Raw genomic sequence first — 19,339 nt, 5'->3', positions numbered from 1 at the left:
CTCCTCTAGGGGCTCAAAGCCTGCCCTTCTTTCCCCCCACCAATGCTGCTGGCTAATTTTTCATACCACCAATCCTGCTCAACTGAATGGTGGAGCAGCCTTTCACATCATGTCTTCTTTTACTATGGCAGGCCAATCTATGTTAGAAAGAAGTAGCTAGAGGTTCAGGCATGTCACTAAGACAATTAAATTTAGCCCTTGTGCTATTTCCCTAACCAAATCCAGGACACCCATAGAAAGCCTCCAGCATTCATAAGTACACACTCAAACTTTGTTACCCATAACTTTTTAAATGCTTGGGCCAAGAAAATAAAATTCTAGATACCCAAGCCTCCTATTTTACAATTTTTTATTGGCAGGGCTAGGAGGTTTTGCAGCATTCCTCAGTGTCTGTCTCTGCTCCCTCCCATCTTTTATTCAGCAATGACTCCAGATGCCAATTGTCAGAATACCCACCTCACAGCAAGTGGCACCTCTGACAGGAACAGTATGGCTTGAGTTCCAGTTGTTTCAAACAATGCAAGTCTGAATGCACCATAAACAACAGGCAAATCTCAGAATAACTCCGGCATTTTGAGAATGCTTATCCATTATGTGTTATCCAGCACTATTATCAGAATACACAATCTACAACACACATTAAGAGTCTTCTTAGCTAATGTAAATTTGGACATTCAAAGTAAATATTTATTTAAGCTAAGACAAAGCACTTCCATTATGACACTAGAGTTCCAGGATAATGTTAACTTCTTTTTGCTTTTTTGAGCATATACAGTAGCTCCAGTAAAAGCCTTTACAAACACAAACATTAAGTACGCTTCTGGAAACAAGTATTTTATCATGGTCACTTAATGAATTCATTTTTTGGTTACCAAAGAGAGGTGACAAAAAGCTGTCTTCTTTTATTCATACTAGAAGCAGGCAGAAAAGACTGAAAGTAAAAAAAAATAATATGAATAAAGGAATTCTTCACAGCATAAGGAAGAGTTTTCAATGGAAATCTAAAGCGGAAAATTAATAGATAAATCAGATGGAAATCTTCTGAAATAACAAGAAATCAGGAAAGAATGCCAGGCAGCCTGCATGGATGAACAAGTAGCCCTTGGACAAATTTAAACACAAACAGGTAGCTTAAAAAGGGTGGCAGCAAGGAAAAGTAGCCCAAGAAGAATACAGAGAAGTTCTCCAAACAGCCAGAGAGATGGTTAGGAAAGTTCAAGTTGTGGCAGAAGTAAATATGGCCAAGGACATCAAGGGTAACAAAATGAGCTTCCTTAGGTACATCAGCAGCAGAAGACTAGGGAAAATGTGGGTCCCCTCAGGAAGGATACTACCGGTAACCTGGTTACCAGGACATGGAGAAGGCTGAAGAACCCAATGCCATTTTTTACCTCTGTCTTCACCAGCAAGTATCCCAGCCACATTACCCAAGCTGCAAAAGGTGGAAGCAGAAGCTGGGACAGTGAAGCACTACTCACTGCAGGAGACTGAGTTTGAGAAGATCTAACAAACACACTGGAACAGGTTGCCCAGAGAGGTTGTGGACTCCATCTGTTGAAGGCTGACTAAAGGAGGCTTTGAGCAACCTGATCAAGTGGAAGGTTCCCTGCCCACGGCAGGGAAGTTGGAGATAGATGATTTTCAATATTCCTCCCTATCCTAACAGTTCTATGATAACACCAATAAAGAAACAAGGCACAAATCTATTATTCAGCTTTTAGGAAGGATATTTAACTTAATTCAGTAACTGAGCATAAAAAGGAAAGACACAAAGCCTCCTACCCAAGTTTGTCTTCATCCATTTACTTGCTAGATAAACAACTCCAGACAGAGGCATCTCTAGTAAATGCCTCCGGTTAGGACCAACCCCCACCCACTATCTTATATATATATTGCACAGCCATAATTATATTATTATTCATATTCAGCACAGCTTTATCTGCCTCTAAAACAAACCTGAAAATTATCATAACAATGTCATCAGCAGCCCATTCCCTTCCTTGCCCTAAAATCTAAGGAAAGTTTGTTTGCCCAAAATTTCCATGTAAGTGGACGTACATAAGCAAGTATGAGCATACAAATTTAGAAGTCTGTTGTGTAAAACTTTGCTTTCAGAAAATCTGGAACAATCTAAATGTATTTTCATTCTTCATTTATCAAAGTACTTATCACTGAAGACATTCTCTCTCATTAAGGGAAAAACCAGACAAAGACTTTTTAATTTAAAAAAATCAAAGCCTCTGTTGGGCAGCAGCAGCAGTATCCCCAAGGCCAGGTGGCAAAGTCCTGAGTACTAGTTATGTAAAGAGCAGTAAAAGAGGTATGAAGTCAAAGTGCATGCAACAAAGTGCCTTGCCTAAGTCCTGCTCCCATGTCAATAGGGGGGCATAGCAGGGTGCTGGCAGTTTTTACTGAACAGTTTTCACTCTGCACCAGAAGCCCTGGAGATCTGAGGACAATCTGAAATGTAACAAGCAATCTGGTTCCTCAGGTCTTTGTCTTAGCCTGGGCACAAAATCAGGCTACCTCATAACTTATGTTAACCATATCCACATCCTAGGTCTGGTCATGATTCATCATGGCTTTAAATCCATGCAATATCTGGTGCCTGCGTGTAAATCAGAATTAAAGATACACTAGGAACACAGGGCTAGATAGATCTGCATCTTACAATCTGCTGAAGTAGAAATTAATTTATAAAGTGATGGGACAAGTCTTTACACAGAAAGGCAGTATTTGATAGCACCTGATGCAGCCACTTTTTCTAAATGTGAAAATGCGTGAAAACAGTAGTCCCTTAAAATATTGGGGTTTATTGTAGCAGCAGAAGGTTTCAAAAGGCCAAATATATTATTTTTAAATGCTTCATTTTCTCTTAAAACCTTAGAAGTGGAATTTGGTTGTATGTGGAAAATCTGCAGTTCATGTACATTTTTTACTAACCAGAAAAAAAAAAACACCTCAAATCTTTCACTGTACAAAACTTCATACTGCAATAAGGATATTTAATATGCCAATATTTGTTTTCCATCTGTAGTGCACAGTAAAGCTACAGCTGACCTATTGACATAGATGGTTGCACCCTATCTCAAGTCCAGTTATCTATCAATAACCATTCACCATCTCCTGCAAGACAAAACCAAGTAAAAAAATTTGCAGAAAAGGAAGAGTAAAGGGTCAGCAACAAGAATTGCTGTGATATACTGGTAAATTCCATTTGGAAGTCTGTGGCATAACTGTAGTAAATGCTTTATTTGTTACCACTAGTCAGAATATGAGAAACATTTACTCTTATTAAAAAGTAATTTAAAGGGTCTTTTCATTTTGATTTTTTAATAAAAAGTGAAATTAAAAGTTTTAGAAATAAATAGAAAAAAGTCAAAAATAGCAAAGTCAAAGTACTGTATTATCCCAGAGCTGTTTGGTATCTGGAAAACAACAGGAAAAGGACTGGAATAGCCATTACAGCCTTTACTGCCATGGTACATTAAGAAAGACAACAGCATACAAAGAACAAACATTTTAGACACAAAATAACATTTTGCCAAAGCCCTGTTTTACATCTAACAGTTCTCGCAGTCAAAAGCCAAATTGCGCTTGGCAAGTAAATATGGGGAATTTTTCATTACAAAAGATATGCAATATGTAAATGCATAATGGTTGTCATGGTGGTCATATTTTAATATTTTCTTTTCTCTTACTGTAATAAGAATACCTCATTTGGTCCAAACACAAAGCCTTTTTATTAGCAAAATCTACAAGTGTAAAAATTGTTACTTTCTGTGCTGGATGCTGCTGTAATAGAGAGGAAAATTAATTAATCTGGTGTATTTCCAGTACACATTTCTCACAGGATGCCCAAATAAACTTCAATTGGTCCTTCATTTTTTTATCCTTCATGATACAGCAACTTCCAGCATCACTTGCTCACAAATACTGTATAGTAATCCACATAAAATCTGTTTAAATATCAGGACAACTGAGTATTTTATATAATACGGCATTGATAACCATTTTAAAGTGGCATTTTTACACCAAATCAATTTGACAGAGAAACAAGAGAATCTTTGTTAACTAATTCACCTGAAAATTTTGACTCGGACTCAAAAAAGTGTGTGAAGGAATCAAAAATATTTCTCAGTGAAGCAGTACCCTGCAAATTATTTTGGAAAACCTACGCTTTACTGGATTGTATGTGTTGAAAAGTGCATTACTAAACCAAATTTAAGAACTTAATGAGATTGAGTTTTAACTAGTCAACTTAATTGCTTAAAAATTGATAGTATAACAGATGATAAACTACTGTAGCTATAAAGTCCAATTTTACTTTCTAAAGAAAAAAATTTTTTAACTTGAAAGAAGTTGGTCTTCTGAATGAAATTATGAAATAATTCTACCAGTAGTACAGCTCCTGTTCAAATTTATCTTCATGTATTCCAATTAAAATAATATTTAATCATGGCTGATAGTCATCTCCCACAACTCGTGGGAATGTTCTATAACACAAGCACGTGAAATTTAAAGACACACAATCTCTTTGGAACTTACAGGCTGAATATTGACTAAAAAGATTTTCACAGTATTTTTGGAGGGCCAGTCAGAGTCTTCGTCTTTCCCTACCTATGGAAAACCATAGCTTATATTGTAGCAGTATCAGCATAATTTATCCTCACCTTCACATGAAAATGTCATCAGAGTATTTGCCAAGATGCTGATTTACCAGCCTTCCCCAGTTTTGTCCTGGCACAGCAGACTAAAAACAAAGCATGTTTCCTTTTTGCAGTTCAAATTCTTACTATTACGAAAAGCTTCCAAGTCTACTAAATTTATATTCTGCTCTGCTTTCCTTTTGAGGATATCAGCCAGGCCCAACCTTTATTTCATCACCTATCTAGAACTATTCTAAACACAGCATAATGTATCTGAGTGTTTATAAAGAGGCAACGTGAAGCACTCCCTGCTGTCAATTTGCTATTTCTAAGTGCAAATACTGAGATGTAATTGAGACTGATAGAACTGATGGCAAAATGCCTTAAAACATTTAAGAGGGAAGTACTGAGTTCCAAGAGAGATGACAGCATCTTCATACAGTAATGACAATCAGTTCTCTGTGCAGCCACAGCGGGAATGAAGATCTTCCTTGGTAAGGGTTGAAGACCACTTCAATATCTGCAGAAAACAGGAAATTTTCCTTGCCATTGTTTCTGTCTGGTCTGACTATTGTAACAGTTCAGTACAACTAAACATGGGAAAAAGTCCCTTTATTTCCTGTGAGGACAACCTTGTAGCATATGGGAAGAAATTAACACGCTCATACAGAATATAACTGCCAACTTCCAGGCATTATTCTTAATAAACAGGATCTCATGCAGTGTCAAAGAGATAAATGAACCCTTAGGTAAATGAAAAGTTATTGCTATCAGCTCTTCACTCTTCTGCCCCTGCCCACATAAAGAATCCTTCCAGGTATATTACAAGATATTTAAATGTGGTCTACAACCAATTAATTTAGTAACTTCCATTCATTATTTTCAGTATTATTATTAATGGTGTTTATGTGTTATTCTGTGTAACTGAATTACAGAACCAACATCTTAATAGAAAATGAACCTTTCCACTTATAGAAAACAACAGATACAATCCTTCTACTTAATATATCTCCACTGTAACTCTAAGCCACAGAAAGATCTCAGCTCTGCCAAAAATATTTCCAACATTATGGAAGCAATCTACAACTCAGCACTTTTGAAATGTTCAATCAGTCACACCCTTCTGAAAACCTGGACGTCTCTTTTACTGATAAAAGAGATTAACTAAAGACAGCTCACATGCTGCTCTTGCCAATAAAAAATTCTCAAGTATCTCTTGATAATTATTAAAATTTCATATTTTATCATAAAAGCAAATTAGCACACAATAATCAAATTCAAAGATAACAGTATTTTCACACCTCAAGCTGACTGTATTTGAAGATGTCTAAGAAACACTGCACTTGTACTGCTCCACACTCACAGCAAACATCCAACAACACAGTTAACTTCTGGGACCATGAGCAGCATCTAATTTGACACTGCAAAAGCCAGGGATGCCTGCCTTTTTAACACACATACTACAGTATGAGGAAATCTCATCACATACTTGCCATGTTTCAAAGGGGATTTTTGTGCAAGTTTTCATTTTTAGAACTAATTTTAGTAACCCTTTCCTCTTCCATTTCAACCTTGCTAGTGTATTTTTCCTTTATATTTTCTCCCCGCTATTTCCAGAGCACAGAAATGTAATCTCAGAACTCTTACTGTTCCTATTTATTCCTGGTTGGCTACTTAATCCTTCACTGAGATCTCTTTCTAGATCTTTTCCCCATTCACACAGCAAAACAGAATTGTAAGAAAAAGCAAATGGCAGCTGCAAGTCATACTTCAAGAATCTTGCTCAATCTCTAAAAATACCACTTTTGATATTTAAAGGTAAGTAAAGAGGTAAAAAGGGTCTAAGTAAGGTGCTAACTACACATTGCAGAAGGATAAACAGAATTCTAACATCTTTCAGTCAAGAAAGATGTTATTATGACAAGTATGAGGTGCTGAATAATGACAAGAAAAGTCATAATTCAGTACCTCAAACATCTATCACACACATTTGGGGATGTTAGTTTTTGCCCTCTGAAAACTGCAAAAGACTTAGAATGAAACTAGGCAGAAGATCAAGGATACCAACACCAGAAGAATTCATTACAAAGGAATTTGAAAGATGATTGAAAGTATGAAAGGGGTTTCATAAAAAGAATAATTAGATTGCCAATGAGAAAAATAGTGATGTAAGTACTTAGCACATTTTTGAGACAGGATATTTAAAATGCACAAAAGGAATTCTTTTATGAATGGGACACGCATTCACAAGTTACAGACACCAAAAAAAATACACAAATACAAAAATAAAGTAATCAAACTCAGAAATCACTTAGTTTGCAACAAGGTACTACACCTACACTCTTCAGGAGAGACAGCCCGCAGTCACGAAGCACAGACTCCCTAAGTAATGCTACTACTTACAATTACTAAAAAAAACTACTGTGTGTTGTAGTTTAGCAATGGTATTCCCCAGTTTAGTGCTCCCACTGAAACCACACATCACTGACTACTGACTCGCTCAGCCCCTGCTCCCCCCTCCCCTTGTGGTGGGCTGGAGAGGAAAATTTGAGGCACAAAAGGTAAAGATCACAGGTTGAGATAAGAACAATGTACTGGAAATAGCAATAAGATAAGAAAATTAACAGTAACAGCAACATCACTAATGGCAGAGGGCGCAAGAAAGAGGCAAACGATTCAGATGGGAACAGCAGTACCTGACCACTGCCTCCACCAGGCTACCCTGACAAGAATGGACCCCTTTATCCCCAAGAGATTCCCTTTTCTCCTCTCCCACTGATGATTTGAGATGGCACAGAATAATCTCCATGTCCTAGTCATGCCTCCTCCTGTCTGCTGCAAAAATTAACCCTGTCCTGGCCAGAATCAGGGCAGTGGGCTAGACCTTTTATGAAATCTGTCACAGCAATTCACAGATTCCTTCCAGACCGTCTCATTTTAAGCCTTGATCATATTCTGCAAGTTCATTTTTAAGTAGTATTTTATCATACCTTTCATGAACAAAAAGCAACAGACACTAGAAGGAAGGAAGCAGCTCTCATTAGAAATGTAGGGTGCCCATTTTTACAAAGGCGTTCTTTGAATCAGGACTTATTTATTGCCTTCCTGCTTCCTATGGCTTCTGCAAAATAGCTCTCCCTCCCAGACAACAAAAAGATAAATACAAACTCTTCAGCCACAAACATCTTACAAGTGACACAACACTAACTCCACAGGTGTGTGCCACTTTTTTCCCTCCACCTTGTCAGGCTGCGGTATCATTTTAAGGAAAGTGGTGCTTATACACTGCAGAGCTTCAGGCGCTGCCACATCTGTTTAAGCCTCAAATGCCTCTGTGACTCTTAGAGCAAAGACCACACTCACACTACACAGAGGATATTGTCTCAAAGCATTCAATTGCATGCTATTTTTTCTAGGAATACAGATACCTTACCCAAAGATTTTAAGGATATGGAGTAACTTAGCACACACTAAGAAATAAAATGAAGAGGTTTTCCAGCCTTGTTGCACAAATTCATAGCATCCCAGACATCAATCACTCTGTCACAACATATTTGATTTAGACAAAGAGACTGGGATTGTTAAGTCAAAACATAGGAACACATTCATCCCTCACTCTAGGACTCCTTTTAAAAAGCCTTGGAAAATTAAAAATTTATTTCATAGATCAAATTATGAAATATGGTTTTAATGTAAATTCACCATCATATTAATTGATACTGGTCACTTGCTCTAGTTATTATAATAGGCAGATTTAGAAAGTAAACATGCCAATACATATAATGTTTTGAACATTCAGGCACAAGCATCAGCTGCCACAGACAAATGTCATTTTGAAGTGAGAATTCATATAAAACTTGCCTAGGAAGGTCAAGGATTAGATTATTTATTCTGCTTCACTCATCAAGATATTATCAATTTGTCAAGGGGCCTGCATCATACACATTACACTGAAATAAAGAAAGCCACCTTACTACAATGTATTACTGGTTTTTTTCCAGTATTCACTTCTGTTCTATCTGTTTCTCCTACACATTCCCTTCATGTTCTTCAGCCTTGAACTTGAAAGCTCATCAGGGATGCCAGATGACTCGACAGTCAGACTGCCAAAAGCACAATGGACAATCTGGAGGTCTCATGGGGTCTAAAATAAGTGTCAACCAACCCCTAATTTCTCAGTCCTGTCCCTACAACAGGATTGTAGGGACAAATTCAACTGTGAGCAGCCTATGAGACAATCCCAGGAGCAATCAAGCTTGCACAAAATGAAGCTGGCTTTGAACAGTTGTCCTTGCAGCTTCTCAGACATTTTAAGTAGACAACTATTCTTTTAGCATCAATTATATATGAAGGGAAAAGATTGCTTCGCTGTCAGAGTGGTGAACTGGGAATCAAGACATCAGATTACATTTCTGGCTCTGGCACAAACTTCCACAGGGAGCCAAAAATCAAGATCTAAGTTTCCCATTTGTAGAACTACACAGGTTTGATTTATTAATGAAAGCAATGCACTAAGGCATCTCTGAATAGAAAATAGAACAAAAGTGCCAGATTATCTGTTTCCTGAGCAAAAATAATACAGTTGAATTTTTTTTAAAAACCCAAAACTATGTACCTGAGTTTTCTCTTGAATTTTGAATAATTGCTTGCTGAACAGTACAATCTGCACTGCAGTTTCAGAGTATAAAGGAAATAAAGCAGAGATGCAACCCTGAAAATTCTGTTCTCCTGAAACTGGCTGAAACTTCAAGGCGGTCAGCCTCTTTTTCTGTCACAGCAATAAATCGCAAAGTGATGAGTCATGGAGGTTGGAAAGGAGGTCATCTAGCCCAATTGCTTGAACAGAGTAGTGTCAACTAGAACAGGTAGTCCAGTCTTGCCTAGATGACCTTTAAGCAAAATTTTTTAAAAGCCTCTGAGCAACTTATACCAGTTTTTGACCAGTTTTATTGTAAGCTGTCGTAGACATCCTTTTCACTAAAATCCTTTCTTTAGGATTTTTCCTTCTGGGAAGCTGAGGCCCCAGAAACAAGATGTAAACAATAGATTGTCTGCTGCTGTGGAATGCAACAGGTGGGTCTGTGATTGGTCTCCTGGGGAAGTTTTGGTTCAGTGACCAATCACAGCAGAGCTGGCTTGCGGAGTCTGTCAAGGCCAGCTTGTGTGTTATCATTCTTTACTTTCTATTCTTAGGTAGCTAGCAGCTTCTGGAAACTCTCCTTTTCTTTTTCTTTTTAGTATAGTTAAAATAGATGTTTATATCATAACTTAATAAATCAAGCCTTCTGATCATGGAGCCCATCTCGTCTCTTCCTTCACCCCGAAAACCTTGTGGCCAACCGGCGACAGTAAGCTATATTTTTTCCCTTCACACCGCATTGGAGTTCCCATCTTCCATGGTCTCTCCTTCTTCCACTGTGCACCTTGCCCACAGCTATCCATCAGGGAGTTGTAGACAACAATAAAAATTCCACCTAACCTTCTCAAGGCCAAAGATCCCTTGCGCTCTCAGCCTCTTTGCAGCAATATGGTCCCGGCCCCTCCTCACCTTGTGGGTCAGCACCAGACTTGTGTCAGTAGGTAAAACTATTTCCTCAATTAGGGAGCCAAAAATTTCACTCTCAGAAGCCTCACAGATGTAGAGCAGAGGGTAAAGAGTCACCTCCCCTCATCTGCTGGCAACAGCCTTGCTAGAACAGTCCCAGGATGCTGATTCTTTTCTGCACTGCAAGGGTGCAGTGCTGACTCACATTCCACTTCTCACCCAGAAGTACTCCCAGAGTAACCTCTGTAAAGCTGCTTTCTAGCCCTCAGCCTGTACAGGTGAACAGGGTCATTCCACCCCAGGAACAGGACTCTACCACTAAAACACATCACCCAGCACCAGATTCAGACACCTCCTGAACACCTCCAGGAGTGGTGACTCCACTTCGCTATCTTCATCCCTTCCTTCCTCCTGAGTAGCCAATTCGACACCAACCCACATGTTTACCAAAGACAGCAATAATCCTCCTCAATCTCAAACTGAAAACTGAATCAATATACACATAGTTGAGTCCTAATGCAAAAACAGTTAGATAAAATTTCTGAAAAAGTGTATGCACGAGTATGTGAGTACAAGAAGTTCTTCAAGACCCCTGTATAAAAAGGTAAAGTCTTAAATAAAATTCATTACCTTGCTCAAGCCTGTATTTCATTCATGAGAAATCCAATTCCTTTCCAAACAGGGACATGTACTTTACTTAGAGATACATGGTTATAGCCTCATACGGATTAGCAAATCATTCCAACCAGTATCTCAGGTCAACTACAGCCAGATTGGATTTATTTTGGCCAAAGGACAGTTCCTTTTGGTTTCCAATGCAAAGAACTTTTCAATTTCTCACATGTTGTAATACTGTTACAATGACTTCAACCTTGTCTAATTGACAAAATTGCTCTGCACGCTAACTTTACCAAATAAATACAAACCAACCATGGAATGCCTGGTTTTAAAGCTCAGTGTTCATAAAATGGTGACAAAAATTACTGCAAAAGGGGGTTTCAAAATATGTCTCCATAAATATTTGAAAATGTTGTCATTATATTGCAATGGTTTCACATTGTTGTCTCCTTAGTGCAAGAGTTTCACACCTCCCTGATGTTTCTCGTAGGCACCTCCTCTAGGCACTGACTCTTCCATCTTCTCACAACAGTCAACTGACTCCAGTTCCCCTCAACCAACCAATCCACTCTTTTATAACACTCTTCTTATTGGCTACAGCTGTGGCCTGTTAAAGTCAGGCCTGCTCCTAATCTTTAATAATTAACCCAGCTGCAACTCTTTAGGGGATCAGATAACTTTCTATACTACCTTTATTTACTTATATTCTGTCCCCCTACATGAAATCTCTGCAAACAGCATGTTACTCAACAGCATTAGGCTGCATGGAATAACTTAAACCTGGACATTCTGATGGATGGTCCCCTTAGATGGTAGCCTCTTCTAAATTAGCAACTCACACTACAAATTTGTGAAATACATGTGTCAGGAGAGTTAGGACTGAGCTGTAAGGCAGTGCAAAGAAATAAGTGGAACACTGCAAATATTATTTATAAATACAGATAAATCATGAAGTTGTACAACATTTCTAAGCATATTATAGGCTTCAAAAGATTAAGTCTTAGTCTACAATAAGTCTTAAGAACAGATAAGTTTCATAAATGCTATGGAACAAAGATGTCTCCTTTCAGTATTCTAAACTTTTCACTGAACAGCTCAACAAACCACCTTTCTTCCCAAAGAAGAGTTTTTCACAATACAATCTAAGTGCATCTGAGAGCAGTAGGAGGAAATACATTGAAAAGTATGAAACATTTGTCATTGTCTAGCATAAATCCCTCCAATTCCAAACAAGATAAGATATATACTTGAAAATTCTTCGGAAAAAACTCTGCTTTTTGCCATTGTCCTACATTGCTTGAATTCTGCACTCACCTAGTAAAGACACTCACATGAAAAAAAAAAATTTTTCTTGCTAATCCACTCCATCAAGCAGAGTGTTCAACCTTGGGGCAGGTGTTACAAAGAAATAAACAGCTTTTAAGCAGTTACTCTTACTCTGATAGGGCCCACAGGTGGTGCCATGGATACAGACAAGCAAAGTCAAATAAAAATAGAATGCCACACTCACATTTTTTGTTAACACTTCAGCAAGTTAAAAACAGAAATTGGAAGTGAATGGAAAAGATATTGACTTTCTATGGTAATTGTGTTTGCACTTCCTTTTGACTTTTTATGATGAAGTAGCCATAGAATGTTGTTTTTCTTTTCCAGAATAGAAAGGAAATCACATAACCTTATCAAAAAATGCAGCCAGCTAAAACCTTTCCCTTCCATTCATATAAATCCCTTTTATAAAATATAAATGCAATTATGAAAAGCACATGAAGCCACTAATCATCGCTGTAATTGAGATATATACATAACATATTCAGTGAGTGGGACTACATGATCCTTATGGGACCCTTCCAATTTAAGGTATTCTGTGATATATACACACATGCACACAAAAACAACATACACAGACACACTGTTTTTGTATCAAACCACAGCCATAAAACATCATTTATAAGTTGTTCTTTTTTGTGGAAAGCCCAGCATCTAACTTTATTATATAGCATAACTATTTGAGTAGTTTTCATCCAGGACATAAATCCTCTATTGCCAGCCAGGGTTAGTAACGCTGAATTTAACTATAAAGGTTACCTGAAGTCTCAATTACTGTAATGACTTTTCCAAATAATTAGTCTGCTCAAAAATCAGAGAAATATTTATTGAGCCAAGGGACAGGGAATGTTCAGCAGGGGAACACAGAAGCCGAGGAGTCACACAGACACTGAAAAGGCTGCACAACAAACCTTATAAACAATATCTTTTATACCAATTGAAAAGCAAGGATTCAGCTTCCCTTAACCGGGCACATTTAAAGAGAACTAACTATTTTTTCACTTTAGTGCAAGCAGAAGATAGTACATTAGGTTCTAATAAAATCAAACTGATACTTGGGGGTTAACTGGCAGAAACATATATATTCACTGGGAGACTCTGTAAACCATACCGTACTCTACATAATAAACTAGCTTTGTTTTTTTGCCCCAGCTGCTTCAAGATCTAACCAGCCACCCCAGCTGAGGCCGTGGGGAAGGCTTTCAGGAGTGCCAACATCTGCTTCTATTCCCATCAACGTCAAATTTGTCAGAACACAAAACTGCGCCAGAGAAACAATCGCTGCCATAGGAAATTAAACTCTACTTCCATGGATATCCCCTGAAGTACCAAGTGTAGCGGATTGATTACATTTCCAATTTCTATTTCAAAATAAAGTTTCTTTCCAAAAAATACACATGTACATTTTAAATGTGTATATGCATATATGTACATGCATCCTAAAATTCTTTATGGCCTGGTTTACCTTAGTGGCCAGTCAATTAGTGTAAATCACAAACATAAAAACTAAGCCTTATACCAAGTAATAAGGTGACAAATTAAACTAGCCACTTTTTAGCAACTCTTTACAATTAAATACTTTTTAACGTCTCGTCAACTTCTGCCCACAGTTTTACTGGTCTCTTTACTACTGCTATGTTGAGGATTCAAGTGCATACCCTGATTACACAGCAAACGAAACCCCTCATGAAAACATTCAGCAAATTACAAAAAAAAATCCCAACTATTTTTTTGAAACTCTCATTAAAAAATCGTACGTTCCCCAGCATAAAATCACAGACCAAGGAATCTCAGAAAAGTTTATGCAGTTTTGCTCTAGTTAGCTAGTCACTGAATAGAATCATTAATGTTGGATAAGACCCCCAAGACCACCAGTAACCCAGCACTGCCATGTTCTCCACTAAACCATGTCCCCAGGTGCCATATCTGCATGTTTTTTGAACACCTCCAGGGATGGGAATTCCACCACTTCCCCGAGGAGCCTATTCCAATGCCTGAACACCCATCCAGTGAATCAATTTTTCCTAATATCCAATCCACACCTCCCCTAGCGTAGCCTGGGGCCATTTCCTCTTGTCCTGCCACTTGTCAGCTGGGAAAAAGAAGACTGATTCTTACCTCACTACAGCTTCCTTTCAGGTACTTGTAAAGAGTGATAAAGCTTTCCCTCAGTCTCCTTTTCTCCAGGCTAATTGTGCTTAAAGGACAACATAGGAAATTTTCCTTATGTTTACACAGATCACAGTAAATATAGACATTTGGTCATTTGCTATAAAGAATGAAGGAGATAAGGTACATATTGAAAATGTCACAACTTTTTTTAAAGCATCTTTACCATAAGTACTCAAGGTAATTATTAATTATTTAGTCACATAGTTGGATGACATGGAATCATTTTATACAGTGCAAATATTTATCAACTATTGCTTTCTGCCCCCTCCAGAAAGTTCATTTTGATAAGAAAGAAAGATTTTCCTCTATTTTTGCAAGTAAGCCTTTTCTTTCATTGGAAAGCAAAGATTTTGCCACAGGAAAGTGGTATGATCACCAGCAAGAACATCCAGAAGCAGAAAAAGTCCAATTGCTAATTTAGCCAATAAAGTATCAACTGTTCATAACAGAAACTTAATATTGTAGCTTAATAAAAATAAAAACCTCCCTCTACAGATATAGTTTTAAAAGGTCTTTTAGTGTCTTAAGTAAATTCTTCCATCACTTATTACTTTTAAGAAATGCTAGAAGGAACAAAAACGCTGGTACTGCAATGACACTCTAAATGTTATAATGAAACATCTGAAGGAGAAGTATAAGCATTTATTCATAATTTCCTGTGCATGCCTCCTCCTTCCAACATTGCTGCAAATACTGGGTGACTTAAGTTTATCCACCTCACATATGTTTACACATCCCACTGCAACTGGCCCAAAATTGTTATTGCTCTGTATCACTGAAATCTCAACTACAGTTCATTACTGGAAGATTCAGGAGATACAAAAGAATCATATTAATACAACCAGACTTTTTCAGTCAGATTTGTTTTGTGATGAGTGCAGATGTAAAACAATATACTGTATTTACACAGCATAAAGCCAAAAAAGAAGAGGTGAATGAATTCACATGGGAATGACTACTCAGCTACTTCTATCTAATAAAGTCACATGTATATAAAATCTTCTGCTTTGCACCTTACAGTGTTACAGGCTTTTGACAGAACATACAAGCCAAGCTACTTCTCACTACACTGATAAGTGGAGGATGAGCAATCATAGAGTAGGAGGGAAAAAAAGACTTTAAATAACCAACCAGAAATCTGTTCTGAGCAATACTCTGTAATTACAACATAAACAAAAGAACCTAAATAAATCTAGCATATAGTAGGTATGTTTCCATTGTAGGGAAACCAGCAAAGCATTTCCCATGTTGACACAGACAGCAAGTCACTTCCTCCTTATAACCTCTTCATTCTCTAGCCACGCACAGGGCTTTTTTCATTTATCTAAGTGAATACCCTATTTCCTATTAACTACAGTGACAACTGCAGATACTCAGAGCAAACTCTTAGGAAGACTATAACTGGCTTCAGCATCTCAGTCATAAAGGAAAGGTGGTTTCCACCACAATGAGCTCCACTGACGACACTGAGATGACCTGGAAGTCCAACTGCTAACTTTGGCTGGAACATAAACCCCTCACTCAATGATGGGTTTGATGGCTTACGTAAAATCAGTGTCATGGTCTCCATACTGGCCCTAGTCCAGTGGCCCTCATAAATCCACCAACACAGCTGATCTCAACAGCAGTCTCAGCAGGTAGACCAAAGGAAAGCTCAGACGATGTTTCCTCAAACAAAACTGAGGTACAATCGGAGCATGTGGCATTTCTCTGTGAAGGATTTGCATCTCTGAACAGTCACTTGAACCCTGCCCACAATCGTTAATGAATCTGAAAAGTTGATGTAGAACCAAGTATTTAACACCAACCCTTCTCCCTTTGTCCACATGATTTATTTAGATCATCTTGATCCAAACTGCAAAAAGACTTATAACTGAATTCAGTGTCTGGATAGAACTTGAAACACTTACAGATTCTGATCCCTGGGAGAATTTGAGCACTTACTGCTTGAACTTAAATATGTCTAAAACCTTAGAATTCAAAATTAAAGATATTACAAACTCTTCAAATTTGCTGAAATCCAAGACTCTGGCACACACCAAGTTTGTGGGTTAAGGTAAAATATGGAAGAACATTGCCTTAGAATAGTTTTTTTTTAAAGTAGGTAAAACCTGACCATTAAATGGAAGCAAGTAAAATACTTGCACAGCCTCTTTTTCAAACATACATCCTAAACTTAAAAAAAAAGCAACCCAACACATTGGACCATTTACCATTTTTCATGGTGCTGCTGAGGATAAACATATGGAGAAAATAAGCTACTCTGTAGATCTTATTTCACTCCAATGTCTGTGCTTTTATTCTCCCTGTCACAGCCAACTTAAGAATTTCCTCTTTCATGGTAATAAGCAGAAAGTCCACAATTCTCAAGGCAGCAAGGCAGGAAGTTTGCAGTTGGAAGGATTTCCCCTCTTCAATGGGACAGGAGGAGAGAAATGTATGATGGGGCTACTGTGAATACTTTTGCAATCTGAAGCAGCTGATTTGAACATATTTATCATATCAGAGCCCTAAAGTGATGCTACCAAGATCAGGCACAAATGAACCACTGGCCACATCCGTTCTGCAATAATTTGTCCTTTTGGCTTTTTGAGTGAGAACTCCTGCCTTTCTGACTAGGGTATTACCCGGCACCAACAATCCTATCAACAGTGATAGTCAAATGTGGAAGGAAGCTCAAACTGTCACAACAGAGCTCAGCAGAACGCACCACCTTCCCAGCTGACCCCCTATCACAAGACGGGAGTGAATGCCACATGTGGCTTTAATGCCAAGCAGCTGCTGCACACCAGCACCCCCTCTGTCCTGCTCCCTCCCCCCTGCACCGCTGGGTTTCCAAGACTCTCGCAAGTAGTGGAATACCCTACGGCACCCTAAAATGAACACAAGCCTCAAAAGCCCGTTAGGTTTGGGGGAGCCCAAACCCATCGCCCCCCATCGGCTTCCACTCGCGGAGACGCGAGAGCATCAGTGCCAAAAGCGCGGCCGGGGGATGGGGGGGCGAGGCGGGGAGGGAGGAACGCAGGACCCCTCTTCGTCTATCTCCAAACCTGTTACTCTCCCTCCCTTTTAGGCAGAAGCTGGGGGTACAGCCCTTTCCCGCCGGGAGTCCCGGCTGGGGCGCTCCCCTGCCCCGCGGAGCGGCCGCGGGCCCCGGCGCCGCCGCTCACCGACACCAGGAACTCCAGCGTGCCCACGTAGTCCCGCTCCGTCTTCAGCAGCTCGTTGAGGACGCACACGCGTAAGCGAAGCTGCTTCTCCAAGTCCTTCCCGCTCTCCCCCTTGCCTTCCCCCTTGCTTTCTTCTGTCATGGTGCGGCGAGGAGGATCGGTGCTCCCAGCCCGGCGCCTTCCCCCGAGCGCCCCGGCGCTGCGCTGCGGACAAGGACAACAAAGACCCCGCCAAGTTACACAGCGGGGCCGGCTCCGGCCGCTCCCCAGCCGCGCAGCCCCCGCTCACCCCGCTCCGCCGCCGCCCGAGGTCCGCAGGCGACGAGCCACCCCCGAGCGCGCTCCTTTCCCGTCAGGAAGGGGACACAGCCCGGAGGAAACGAGCGGTCACTGGTTCCCAGCTCGCCCTGCTAGCTGAGAGGTTGGAAAGCCTCCGCAGCAGCAGAGACTTGGACATTAATCAAAAGCTTTGTATCCATGTGACTCCAACCCCTTCCCCCCCTTCGCTAAATCTCAGGAAAAAGGAAAGGAAACAACTTCAGGGAGGATTGCGTGCCAGCTGCCTGTTTCACACACAAGCTGCGATCTCCAGTTTGAGGCTAATTGGAGTCCTCCAACAACAGAGTAAAAGAATTATAAAAATGTCCCAGCGAGCTGGCTGGCGAGGGAATCGGCAGTTGTTTTTGTTTTGATTTTATCATCAGCAAAGAGCCATTTCAACTTCCCCTTCCACACCTTCCCACGAGATGTATATTACAGCGTGTATTATAAATACGAGCTGTGATATTCTCCTGAACAAACATACAGAGCTAAGCTTGTGCTGAGCAGGTACAGAGAAGTTCTTTGAAGATAGTGAGGGGGTTTAGGTTGGCTGGTTTGTTTACTGAAACCAAGTGCTATAAACTCTCCAGGTTATACAGTTTTCCTATCTCCCAATCAGATTTGCATGATACATTAAAAGGATAAAAAATAATTCAGTAGGTATTTCAAACAGCCAACAAAAAGTATACAGCTACTTTAGGCGAGGGGAACTGATTTCTTGAAGACTGAAGTATGTCAGGACACTACCATGTGAATTTTAAGACCACTGATGAAAGCTGAAGTTTTCTCTGGCTAGCTCTTCGGCTTGTGAGTGGAAAGAAAATGCAGGTCTTGAAACTTACATATTCCATATCAACTATCTTTCTAAACCTGTAACATCCTAAAGGGACAGAATAAAAAGAAAACCTGAGTAAAACTCTTCTACAGCTGCAGAACAAGTTGAGGCAGTGAGAGGAGTCCTTTAGTAGGAGAGAATAAGCAAAGACATTTGTGTTCTGATAACTAGCCATCATCAGGCTGTCTGCCTCAGACATTTCTTGTGAAACAGAGGATACACTTCCCACAAGACATTTCCCAAAGAGCAGAGGAAAAAAAAAAAAGCCTATTTCTTTGAATGTGACCTACTTCCTTGCATCCTCGCCTTCCCAAACACAAACAGCTCCTGTGCATAAAGCCAAGGCAAGGAGCAGCGGTTTCTCAGGCAAATTCTGCCATATGTATCCTGCTCAGCCATTTATGCTTGTGCAGATAAGCCTGGAACTTGCCTGCTGACCTCAGCATAGCTCCTTCCTCGATATAGGGCTAGTCCATTTCAAAAACAGATCCTGCTTTTCATGAAAATCAAAACTTCACATTTTTTAGTACCTCATGGCACTGCTAAATTTGGTTTAAATGGACTGATGGGTTGAAAAGCCAAACACTGAAGCCTCTTTCTTTAGAGAGCCTGTTTAATATAGACAACCTGTCTGATGATTAACTCAAAACTTTTTCACCCTCTTGCTGGGCTTCATCAGTGAGACATTGTCCCGAAGTCCTGA

The 19,339-nt window shown here is 39.5% G+C and overlaps 1 protein-coding gene across 2 annotated transcripts in view; it reads right to left on the bottom strand.

Annotated features, from left to right (window-relative positions):
- Positions 1-17,944, bottom strand: part of PREX2 (phosphatidylinositol-3,4,5-trisphosphate dependent Rac exchange factor 2) — a 172,747-nt gene extending 154,803 nt beyond the window's left edge. The window contains exons 1-2 of one of the 2 annotated variants that reach the window (XM_030944089.1): positions 17,770-17,944; positions 17,481-17,684 (exon numbers count right to left, since the gene is read on the bottom strand). In XM_030944089.1, the coding sequence (XP_030799949.1) occupies positions 17,481-17,621 (141 nt within the window). In that variant the 5' untranslated portion in view covers positions 17,622-17,684; positions 17,770-17,944. Of the gene's footprint in view, positions 1-17,480 lie in introns of both variants that reach the window. The other variant, XM_030944088.1, reaches the window with a different exon arrangement.
- Between the last annotated feature and the right edge of the window lie 1,395 nt (positions 17,945-19,339).

Source organism: Camarhynchus parvulus, chromosome 2 (genome assembly GCF_901933205.1).
Source record: "Camarhynchus parvulus chromosome 2, STF_HiC, whole genome shotgun sequence".
NCBI lineage: Eukaryota > Metazoa > Chordata > Aves > Passeriformes > Thraupidae > Camarhynchus > Camarhynchus parvulus.
This window is presented reverse-complemented; position numbering and strand designations above follow the sequence as displayed.